A 12,211-nucleotide genomic window follows, 5' to 3' on the forward strand; every position below is an offset into this window, starting at 1 on the left:
CTCTTACAAAGTGAGCCTTACAGCCCTCAGAGAGTGGATCACTTGGAAGTTACATAAATCACGGGCAAGCGTTTTAAATACTGTAGGGTGTTTTCTGTTCTGAGCAGCCTCACCATTTACATTAGGAATTTGTTGCAGATGCTGGGCATGGATTTAGAACACCCAAACACACACTTGGCTGGTGTCCTGCATATTGGGTAGCCTACTTGCTTAACAGTGTTGTTTATAGGGTTTCCTGTGGAGGGTAGATATTGTCTTGAATTGAAATAAATACAATGTTTAACTGTTAAATATTATTTAGGAGGGACCATCTAAATGCAGCTCTGTCCTTTGCTGGCAGATCTTTGCCAATGAGTCTGGCCCCAGAGCTCAGTTCGAATCACTTGCTACCTGCTATTCAGATTTAGCTCCAGTAGATCTAGCTGGAGCGCTACTAGTAGATCAGATCTACTCTCCTCTGAGGGACCTGGGGGCTCCTGGTATTTAAGACAGTATGTGATGAGAGGAGAGAGAGGCTATTGTTTTTTAAGCTTAACTACTTTAGAGGTGTTCGTATGCCATGGTGATAGGGGCCATATATGTATCTAAATCGATTGAGGTAACATGACCACGTAGGAAGGTGAGGCCACTGATTATCCATACTTAAGTTACTCCATCCTTGCTGCTCACTCCAGAACCTGAACTCCTTGTCCTGGTGCTGTGAATTGGCAAGCGAGTTTTGGAGAAGTGGGCCAGGGTCCTCATAGAACAGTCTCTGGGCTTGGCCTTCTCGCAATTCTGTCTTCCAGGCCACTACGTAATGGTGATCCCCTTCATGTATGAAATGGGAAAAAACAGCACTGTAATAAAATACAGCCAAGCACACCCCACCCCGGCTCCAGTGTCGCACAGTCCTGTGAGAGTGCACGTAGAAGACCGGTGTTCATCTCAACGATTGCCTGACGCTTATCCTATTTGCTATCCAGACAAAGAATTTTCATGGGCATTTACGAGCACAGCTAAAGTGTAAAATGCCAAACCTTGTGTTACCCCCTCCACCATATGGATTACCTGCATAGGACTGATCTCCCATTTAAGATACATGATGGTTGTTCTTTTTCCCTTCTATCCTCCTTGCACCATGCTTCATGCAGGCCTTAGAGTGTGTGTCAGTAAACCATAATACCATATGATTGATAAGCAGAGATGGCCTCTGCTGGTTTCAAGTTTTCCTCTCCTGCAAAAATGAAAAGCATCTCCAGCCAACACTATGTAAGGGATGGTAGGATTCAGATTGAGGGCCCCTTCCTCTTTCCTTTACTTTGGCCTTACTCCAGATGTGGTGCCGGCAGAGGCAAATCTCCACTTGGTGTATGGAAACATCTGGCCAAGGACTATTTCTTCACTGAAACAAAAATAAATCCTCATTTTTCTCATGAATCCTAAATCTGCCCTAACAAACTGAATGGGAAGATTTTGTCCTAAACGTTTGTAGGTTTAGAAAGATTCAAGAACAGGACTGTCTTTTTGATCTGTGTTTGTACAGCGCCTAGCACAATGGGGTCATGGTCCATGACTAGGGCTTCTAGGTGCTACGGTAATACAAAATAAGAAGAAAAATAATAATATACAACCTCAGGCTCTCACAATCTCTTTTTTTCTTTAGATCACAGTGGATGGACATGACATAAAGTCCCTTAATCTGAGACATTACCGAGAATTCATTGGTGTGGTCAGTCAGGAACCTGTTCTGTTTGGGACAACAATTAGAAACAATATAAGATATGGTCGAGAGGATGTAACTGATGAAGAAATTGAGAATGCAGCAAAAGAAGCAAATGCTTACGATTTTATCATGGAGTTTCCTGATGTAAGTATGGTACTTAAAATAACCTGCATTCTTAGAAATGAACTGAAATAAAGTGAGATATTGAGATATGACCATAAAAGAAACCATTTTTTGTGTGTGTGACAGAAGGAATTTACATAAATTGCAATGTTTCTCTAAATTCTCTGAAACAGACATGTAAGGAAATGGAAATAAATCCGGGCTGGGTCAGGGGAGGGATAACTGTGATTCCAAAAGCTGGAAGCATGAATGACTCTAATATAAATGCATTTTAAAAGTAAGAACTATGGTTCTTTCCTTCAATCTCAGCCCCAAGTTGAGGGACAGCTGCCCTGCTGCAAAATCACAGAATACGGGTAACCAAAACTCAGCAACAGCTGATAAATGAAAGCAGGGAAAGGTTGATTTTTACAGCCACCTTGTGGCCAAGAGTGGAAATTGCAGTGCCATTCAAAATTTGTATTTTTAGACATATAAGATGGTGATCAGGGTAGTGTTTACGGCACAAAGGCCCCAATTCAATAAGGCACTTCAGCATGTGCATGACTTCAGGCACATGAGTATCCTCACTGTCAATAGAATTACTTACGTGCTTCATAGGGTGACCGGATGTCCCAATTTTATAGGGACAGTCCCAATTTTGGGGGCTTTTTTTATATAGGCACCTATTACCCCTCACCCCCATCCCAATTTCTTACACTTGCTGTCTGGTCATCCTAGTGCTTCAAGTTATGCAGGTGTTTCAGTACCTGGCTGAATCAGGGCAGCAGATCTGACATGTATTTTTTTGAGGGATACTGCGGCTGAGTGGATAAGATTTGGGTCTTTCACATCAGAAACTTGTGTTCCAGTACCAGATCGAGCAGAAACTCCCTCTATCGCCCTGGGATGCCCCTCTGGTCCTTTGTACCCATCTGAAAAAATTCCATGACCACCTGCTTGTGGGAACGTTTTTGCTACTGAAAGTGACTTTGTGTAGATTTAATTTCAAATGGGATTTGTGTCCTGCACTCTGGGGATCAGACAATATATAACCTTAGCTTTCATTTCACTAGGGTGCTCCCATAATACAGAATTATCTTGCTCTCACTGTGGGCCTGATCCAAAGTCCATTGAAATCAAGGTTGGGAGGTGATGTGTCTTTCCATAGACTTCAATGGACTGTGGATCAAGCTCTATTTAGTGGTTAATTGTTTAGACTGCAAAACTGATGGTGTCTCTGCTATGTTCTCAGAAATTCAATACCCTTGTAGGAGAAAGAGGAGCCCAGATGAGTGGTGGCCAGAAGCAGAGAATAGCCATAGCTCGAGCTTTGGTGCGCAACCCTAAAATTCTCTTGTTAGATGAGGCCACATCCGCCCTGGATACAGAAAGTGAGTCAGTAGTCCAAGCTGCACTGGAAAAGGTAAATGCTGGGTTATTGACACAACCTCTAGCTCCATCTTCTTGAATCAAATATATTTTCTTTCAAAGCAAGGAATAGATGAACAAGATTATTATTGTACTGCAATGACAGGGATGATTTACTCAATTACTGCCAAATGCTGCCCATTGTTCAGCAGTAACAATGCTGTAACCCCACTGGGTACAACAGTAACCACGTGGTAACTCTCACCGTGGCCCAATCCTGCAGTGAGGCTCTGTATGGGTGAGCCCTCCTTGCAAGACTGGGGTCTAAATCACTAAGATATAATGAATGTGTTGTTATGTGGTTATGGGCCCAAAAGTTGCCCTGATGCACATGCAAACCCATTGGCTACCATCAGATTGTAAATAGGGTGCAAATCAGTGAGGGCAACATTTGCCCTTTGGCAAATAATTTGTCACCGTTAGAGCTTTTAGAATCAACATCTTGTCCTTCTCTTGAAAATCAATTTTAAATACACAAACATCTGAATTGGAACAATAGATATTTCTGTACTTTCAGATCATCAGACCAATGCTAACAAAAATGCCAAATGGGGTATTAAGAAGCACTACAGTAATGTTAATCTTTTGAGTGTGTAAATATTGATACCTTCTAGTTCATGCTTTTCATAGAGATGTGCACTGCCGAAGAAGTGTGCATTGATTATTATTCCACTGCATGTCACTCATGGCTACTCCCTCCAGAAAACAGATCCTCAGCACCGATGAACGATTTGTCTACACGGCACTGGCAAAGTGCACCAAAGGGGTGTGATTTGTGAAGCGTGGTACAGTGTTGTGCTCTAACTGCCCTTTAAAAGGTACCTAGTTCATGTTAATATCGTCCTGTTTCAAATGGGACTACGTGAATGTGAACCAGGTACCTTTTAGGGTATGTCTACACGGCAATTAACCACCTGTGAGTGGGCCCGTGTCCGCAGACTTTTGCTTGTGGGGCTCATGATGTAAAACTGAGGGTACACATTTGGGCTTGGGCTGGATCCTGAACTCTGGGACCCTCCCCTCTCATGGGGTCCCAGAGCCTGGGTTCCAACCTGAATGTCTACACTGCAATTTTATAGACCCAGAGACTGAGCCCCATGAGTCTGAGTCAGCTGACCTGGGCCAGCCTCAGGTGAGATATTGCAGAGTAGATGTATCCTGGGTGTCTTTATGCCACTCTGGCAGCAAAGAAGACACTTACAGAAGCCTCAGGAAGACAGTTGAGAGCTCCCACAGTTCAGGAAAACTCCTGGGAGGTGTGAGGCTAGCATAGCCAACTTCAGGCTACCTGGACCCCTATATAGAGGCATGTTGGGGCAGGGCCAGAGTACATGTGGCTCCATCTGCTCCTTTGCAAGGAATCCGTCCCTATGAGACTGTTCCACATGGCATAACCTAAAGCAGCTCAGAGTTTAGCTTTTTTAATTTTGAACAGAATAATTAAAGAGAGAGAGAGTCAAGAAAATCAGGAGAAGCAAAACAAGCTTTCTGAGTTTGTTTAGTGTGGATGCTGGCAAGCAGGTCTCCTGTAGCTCAGCAGAGACAGAAGCAGGGTACGAAAGGTTTTAGTTGTCAGTTGTGGAAAAACTCATGGATTGTCAGGATATTTTAGCAAATGAAATCAATGGGAGTAACTACAGTCACAATATGACCAATTAGAGTAAATTACGCTAAATCTCCAAGCCACAGGGGACACAAATTACAATGTGGTTTTTTGTTTACAGGCCAGCAAAGGTCGAACCACTCTTGTAATAGCTCATCGGCTTTCCACCATTCGGACTGCAAATGTAATAGTGGCCATAGCTGATGGTGCTGTGGCTGAAGTAGGAACACATTCAGAGCTGATGGAGAAAAGGGGGTTATATTATTCACTTGCAACAGCACAGGTACCTTACAAAGATACTAAAGTTTTGCTGTGAAAGTCTTTGTTTGTGACATATCAACTTCATTTATTTAAAAGATAGAGCAATAAGCAGGTCACACATACTCTAGTACATGCGTTAAGTTCTTTACTTTGCCAAGAAGTGAGAGGCACAATGGTAACTAAAAGCCAAATCACCGCCTCCTGCAAAAAAACAAGATTATTCTGTTCGTACATGTCACTGGGGTTTGCGCCTCCCCCCATGCCTCCCCAAATCCACAGATACCCCAGGATGTGCTGAAATCAGGCCCCCTTCCCCACCCTCCAGCTTCCTTGTAGCACAGCTCCTTTGGCAACTGCTCTGTGTGGAATCCCAACTAACGGGGTAGATGGAAGCTTTCACAGCACAAAGGTGTTCCAAAGAAAAGGTAACAGTCTAGTCTGTAATTCTATTGCCTAATTTTGATGTTGGATTCACACTACACACAGAATCTGTCAGAATACAGATGCCCCCTAACTTTGCTAGACAACCGGGTGCTTGTACAATTACAGTTGTAGTGCAGGTGTGTATATACACCATTTTCAGCATTTTCCTCCACTGTTGCTCTAGCACCTAGTGCAACTTCAATGATAGAAATGGTGCTAGTGTACTGTAGGCAGAGCACAGGCATTTTTACTACCATGTTATCTAACCAAGGTTAGAATAGAGGCTGATCTACCTGAATAGAGTTCTGTCACCATTGCTAACCCAATTGTGAAAGATGTGCTAGTCGTTTTGTTTAATGGAGACAAGGCCTGGACTGGCACTAAGGCTGTGACAGTGGAACAATTTTAAAGCATTTTTTTTCATACCATTTATGTTACCATGGTTTTAAAACCACTCCTGTTAACAACGCAGTTTAAGAATGGCCAAGAGATAAAACTAGACTGTTTTTAAGCCGTATTTTAGAAAACTCTTGAATATACTTTGAAATTTGTTTGTTTTTAAAACACAGTTTCAAGACAAGTATGGCCTTCTGTGACCCTGGAAATAGTGTTTTAAACCATATTAGTAGGAAACTTTCTTATACGCTATACTTTAGAACTGTTGTACTGTCATGGATTCTTTCATCTGTGCAATTCAGAATCAACTCACTTTGATACTCTGGAGATGTGGGAAGATAAACTAGAAGAAAATTCAGAAGAAATTGTTTCAAAATACTAGGAATGAAATCCTCCCTCTATCAAAGTCAATAAGAGTTTTGCCACTAACTTCAATGGGGCCAGGATTTCGGCCTAAAATGGTGGAACAAACATGTATTCTCATCAGTTTTGCAAACCATTTAAAAAACAAAATTAAAACAATATGACAAAGTATTTTTTAACGTATTGTTTGCTTACAACCTTTTGGGCCCACTTCTGGAAGTCAATGGAAGCTCACAGGAATAACTGCACAGGATTAGGCTCTTTGGAAGAAAGTGAGCATGACTTCCTTAATGCTTGGCACAAAATGTTAGCTTTTTGTGTAAATATGTAGGAAACACTGAAGATGCCTGTAGCTGGATTTCAGGAAGTGAGGAGTGAGAATCCAATAACTAGGAGAAATACTCTTATGTTTCTGCCAAATAAGGGCATGAGTAGCAAATTTAGTCAGAGGACTAACTCCAAAATAGCAGTCAGGGTCTCAGAGAACCTACATGACCCTGCAAATGGAAGTGGAGTCTACCTAATGCAACTACACTGACCTTTTGGATATATTTGTGACTGAATTTATATTGTGTTAAAGTCTATTAAAACAGAAGACCATGAAGAATCAACAGACACTATTACCTTAAAAGATCATGAAGAAGCGTTCCCCATCAATGGGTTGATTTCGAACAGAGCAAGCATAAAACATGTTCCACAAAAAGAGGCTGAAGAAGAAGCTGCACCTGAAGAGGTAATGGGTTACTGGAGCTTAGTCGAGATTTTTTTGGTTTGGTTGTTTGGTTTGTGGATCTTTGTTTTCATCCTAAAAAGATTCAGCCATTCAGTGGTAAACCTGCACAATTCTTCCAGAGAGATCAGAACATTTCTGAAAGGGGGTGTATATCAAAGATTATTTCAGTGGGAGTCAAGAGGACTGTCCTCTTCCTAAAATTGTATCAACTTTCAGCAAATCACTTCACTTCTGAGTGTGCCGTTTCCTCATCTATAAAACAATGAGGAAGGGGGCAGGGATAGCTCAGTGGTTTGAGCATTGGCCTGCTAAACCCAGGATTGTGAGTTCAATCCTTGAGGGGACCATCTGGGGCAAAATCAGTACTTGGTCTTGCTAGTGAAGGCAGGTGCTACTGACTGTAAGTAGAAAGCATAATTATCTATGTAAAGTTTGCTGTTAAGAGGATTCCAGAGTGTTTTTAGAATGGATTTTGGCCAGTACTGTCAACTGTAGTCTTCCATTTACCTGCCTTGTTCTCTACTAGTCCATGGTTCTTAAACTCAACTCTTCCTGTAGACACCATAATGCAGCTCAGCTCTCTTAAAAATGTAAAATTGAATTGTATTTGACAAAAATAAAAGATCTGATTTTAATCTGTTTTTCTTTTCCAGGAACACCTTCCCAAAGTTTCTTTCCTCAAGCTTTTTAGATTAAACAAGTCTGAGTGGCCTTTCATTGCACTGGGGACACTAGCTGCTGTTATTAGTGGAGCATGTCACCCTATCTTTTCCATCATATTTGCTAAAATTATAACAGTAAGTGGAGTACTGACTTTTCTGTAATGTAACTGTAGAAGGAGGCTAGTTAAGTTGACCTGATTGGTACCGTTGGCCCCATGGACACTTCAGTGAAACCAGGGTAGTTAGAATCATTTTTATACATAGTTTTTCACAAAAATATGCTAGCATAGTTTCACCACTGTTTCTTGGGTCACTGAGCGCCCAACATATGCAGATTATAAACATGGTTTGTAAAACAATTCAGAATTTAGGAATACCATGTTTGCATCTTTCTATTTGAAAATGGTTCTGGCTAACATAGTTTCTCTGTAGTATAATAATCCTTAATATTTATATTGCACTTTTTTCCCATTCACAAAGCACTTTATGAACATTAATGAATGAGTCCTCACAACGTATCTGTGATGGAAGGATTATCCCCATTTTACACAAACTGAGGCAGAGAGATGTGAGTTGTCCAAAGCCACAGAGGATATGATTGTTGGAGCATGTTGTAGAACCGAGAAGTTCCCATTCCTGTAGTTTAATCATAGAATCATAGAATATTAGGGTTGGAAGAGACCTCAAGAGGTCATCTAGTCCAATCCCCTGCTCAAAGCAGGACCAACCCCAACGAAATCATCCCAGTCAGGGCTACTCGCTGGCTCACACCTTCTTTTCCTTTCTCTAATGCGGATGGAGGGTCTTTCTGCACTGAATAGAGTGAAGTAGGGCCTCTTGTAGTGCTCCTGTTCCTGAAAGATTATGCCTATTGAAATATCATCAAGAAAAAAGGTTTCCTAATGGCATCAGAGGGCCAACTTCTATTAGGAAGTTACTGACCAACCAGTTGCTAACAAAATTGCTTTTTTCATTCCTTCTCCTTTTGACTTCAGTGCTGTGTCAGCGTTCCAAAGCCAGGGAATGGGCACAATCATTACTGCCGTCTCTGACACCTGTGCCTAGAGGTCTGAACAAAGGTGATTCTCTGTAGCCAGGCAGCAGAGGTACAGCACCATGACTATCAGGAGGGACCCAGTGTGAGGCAGAAAAGTCAGTGTGAGGCTTTTGAAAATTTAACCCTTAGTCCTTTTTAACTTTAACCTTGAAATATCCATTCATATAAACGCTCTCCTCTCTTCTTCCCCAAGTATGTAAGAAACTCCATTCTAGTCTCTATAATGTTATACAGCCTCTATTAATAGGCTGGCTAACAAAATACTTGGATGATTTTCCTTCTATTTTTGCAGATCTTCTCAATAAAAGATGATCCGGAGAGGATCCGGCATGAAGCTAACATTTTCTCCATCACATTTGCTGTTATAGGTGGTGTTTGCTTTATCACTTGGTTTTTGCAGGTAAACTCTCATAATCAATAAAACAATTGGTCAGAACAGCAGTTTGCATTCTAGTAACTGCTTTAATCAGCTATGGATTTAAAGTTGGTAGCTGAGGGATCATGGCATGATGGGATGGGGGAATGTCTGTCTGGTTCTCTACAGCTGTATTGTTCAGCTCTTGTTGATTTTTTTAATTTTACATTCACATCTCACCATTTTGTGCTATGCTTTTAATAAATGACTGCACTTGATGTATAAATAGCATCAGACTGCCATTTAAATTACAAGTAGTAAAAATCAAAGATATGAGGCACTACTGGTTTTTTGTTTTTTTTTTTTTTCTTGCAGGGATTCCTTTATGGGAGGTCGGGAGAAATCCTAACAATGAGATTAAGGCATATGGCATTTAAAGCCATGCTACGGCAGGTTAGTGTTAAATTTTTTCCTATAAATACACCATTTTCTCAATTGCCTTTCCTATAATAAATTGCAAATAGATTAATCCACCCTCTTTTACACAGCGCAAGTTTACTGCACCACCTTTCACATGGAGTTTTAGGTATTAATTATCTGTATACTTACTCTAGCCAAAGTAGGAGAAGAAATATGTTAATTCTAACCATGATTAACCACTATTATAGCAAATTTCCTTGACCACTCTGAATAGAGATTTGTTTGACTGGAAATCATGTTAGAACCTCATTAGGAAAGTATGCTACATGCTACTAAGCTAAGACCTCATTTACAGGCTAAAGACAACCACACCTAAAACGGTCATTAAATTTGGTTGAAGTTCAAGCTTGTTCTAACAACTGGGATAGGATTTTGAGTGATTCTGTCCTATCCATGCAATCTGGGCTATACCATGTAAGAACAGAGCTGAGTGGTAACCAAGTTTAATTGAAGTTGTTAATCAGGTGTGTGTGTGTGTGTGTGTGTGTGTGTGTGTGTGTGCGCGCGCGCGCCCTGAGGTTACCACCTACTTTGTTTTAACCAGGTTAATTTTAAACCAGATGGCTTTTTTGAATGACCAAATTATATTTCTGCTTTTACCTGCTGGACCTGGTTTTCTTTGGTTGCTGTCAGATGCCCACCATCATCCTAAACATCATTTTTATTTATGTCAAGCGCATGCTTATCTTCTTTGGCCAGTGGCACTGAGCAATCAGAAGGCCCCTGGTATGAATTTTCATCTTCCTGACAGTAGCACCTGACATAAGATGCTCAGTACCTGATGCTGGCCTAAGTTAGTGCATTCAAGGAAAGGTGTGTTGAGAACCACAAAGAAAAGGAACTTCACCTCAGCTGAGAAGAATATCCGGAGCTGGCCTTACCATGAGGCAAACTGAGGCTGCCGCCTCAGATGCCAGACTGTGGGGGCGCGCCAATAGGACCCAGAGTGTAGAAAATTGTTTCTGTTACTGGTGCCATATGTATTCTCTCTGCTCTAGATGCACAGAGATGGTGAGTGCTGTGCTGGAGGAAGGAGGGCACAAGAGCCATAATAGCAGGGCCGGCTCTGGCTCTTTTGCCGCCCTAGGCAAAAAAGCCACCCGCCGCCCCTCCCTCCCTCCTTCCCCCCACCGTGGCAGGGGAGGGTGCCGAGCCCAGCCGTGGGCCCGCAATCCCCGACCGGTTGGAGTGCCGGGGGGAGGGCGGAGAGTCCCCGGTGGCCAGAGCACCGGGAGGAGGGCGGAGATCCTGGCCGGGGCTCTCCGTTCTCCCCGGCGGCCAGAGCGCCGGGAGCAGGGCGGAGAGCCCGGCCGGGGCTCTCTGCTCTCCCCGGCAGCCAGAGCGCCGGGAGCAGGGCGGAGAGCCCGGCCAAGGCTCTCCGCTCTCCCCGGCGGCCAGAGCGCTGGGGGAGGGCAGAGAGCCCCCGGCGGCCAAAGCGCTGGGGGGAGGGCGGGTAGCCCGCCGCGGCTCTCCGCTCTCCCCAACTGGCCGGAGCGCCGGGAGGAGGGAGGCGAGCCCAGTCGCATCCCCGCTCTCAGGCCGGAGCGCCCCGCCGCGCCGCCCCCCTCCAGGCGCCGCCCCTAGCACATGCTTGGTGGGCTGATGCCCGGAGCCGGGCCTGCATAATAGGAAGGCAGGAGAAAAGGTGAGAGGGAATAACAGAAAGCAGCAGGAGCTGCAGGGAGAGAGAGGAAGAGGAGCCTCTTATGTACCTCTCTAGCACCCCCAGGAGCCTGGACTGATTAACACCAGCTTCTCAGGGAGCTTCCTGTTTCCTGCTGCTTCCCTGAACCCACTTGAGGAGAACAGGCAGTCAACTGAAGTAGTAGGAGCCAGTTAGGCCCTTAAGACGCTGATATCTTCCCTCACTCAGGCCCTGCTACCAGCCTGTTTATTTGTCCCCTTCAATTGAGTGTTCAGAGCCATTATAGCTGGCACAGAACAGCAGTCATGAGTGAAAGAAGAAAACGCCCTGGCAACAAAAGTCAAACAGAAGATTGTGGCAGATCTGAAGTCAGCAAGATATTACTCTGTTATTCTGGACTGCACACCTGACATCAGCCATACAGAACATATATGACTTTAATGGTGCGTTTTGTAACAACAACAGAACCTAGTGAAAGTGTCCTTGCAATGGTGACTGTCAGAGAGCATTTTCTAGAATTTATTGACATTGATGATACTACAGGAGCTGGTATGACAAATATGCTTCTTAAAAAGCTGGAAGATACGGGAATTGCGATAGCTGACATGAGAGGTCAGGGCTACGATAATGGTGCCAACATGAGAGGAAAGAACAGAGGAGTGCAGACACAGATCCGAGAGTTAAACCCTTGAGCTTTTTTTTGTCCCATGAGTTTTCAAAGATAATGGCCAATGGCTCTGCAATCACATCCGCCAACTCCTTTAGCACCCTCGCAACCACCACCACCCACCACCTCGTGGAACCTCCATCCCTAGAACAGTGCATCTCATGCCTTCCAATTGGTGGAGTCTCCTTCTGCTCCCTTACCTCAGACGTATCATATAGTCCACTCTCCGCATTAGTACCTGTGGAGAGAACATGAAAACGGTTGCTCACCTGTATCTGCATTGCTTACATGGAAGCTCCTCTTTCTTCTTCTGGAGGTCACACGCTGC

At 43.5% G+C, this 12,211-nt stretch overlaps 1 protein-coding gene across 1 annotated transcript in view; it reads left to right on the forward strand.

Annotated features, from left to right (window-relative positions):
• Nucleotides 1-12,211, forward strand: part of LOC117872288 (ATP-binding cassette sub-family B member 5-like) — a 66,796-nt gene that overhangs the window by 27,577 nt on the left and 27,008 nt on the right. The window contains exons 13-19 of the mRNA XM_034760591.1: nt 1,646-1,849; nt 3,063-3,233; nt 4,963-5,124; nt 6,865-7,017; nt 7,671-7,814; nt 9,029-9,136; nt 9,467-9,544. Of these exons, the coding sequence (XP_034616482.1) occupies nt 1,646-1,849; nt 3,063-3,233; nt 4,963-5,124; nt 6,865-7,017; nt 7,671-7,814; nt 9,029-9,136; nt 9,467-9,544 (1,020 nt within the window). The remainder of the gene's footprint in view (nt 1-1,645; nt 1,850-3,062; nt 3,234-4,962; nt 5,125-6,864; nt 7,018-7,670; nt 7,815-9,028; nt 9,137-9,466; nt 9,545-12,211) is intronic.

This window comes from Trachemys scripta, chromosome 2 (assembly GCF_013100865.1).
Source record: "Trachemys scripta elegans isolate TJP31775 chromosome 2, CAS_Tse_1.0, whole genome shotgun sequence".
In the NCBI taxonomy this organism is placed as follows: domain Eukaryota; kingdom Metazoa; phylum Chordata; order Testudines; family Emydidae; genus Trachemys; species Trachemys scripta.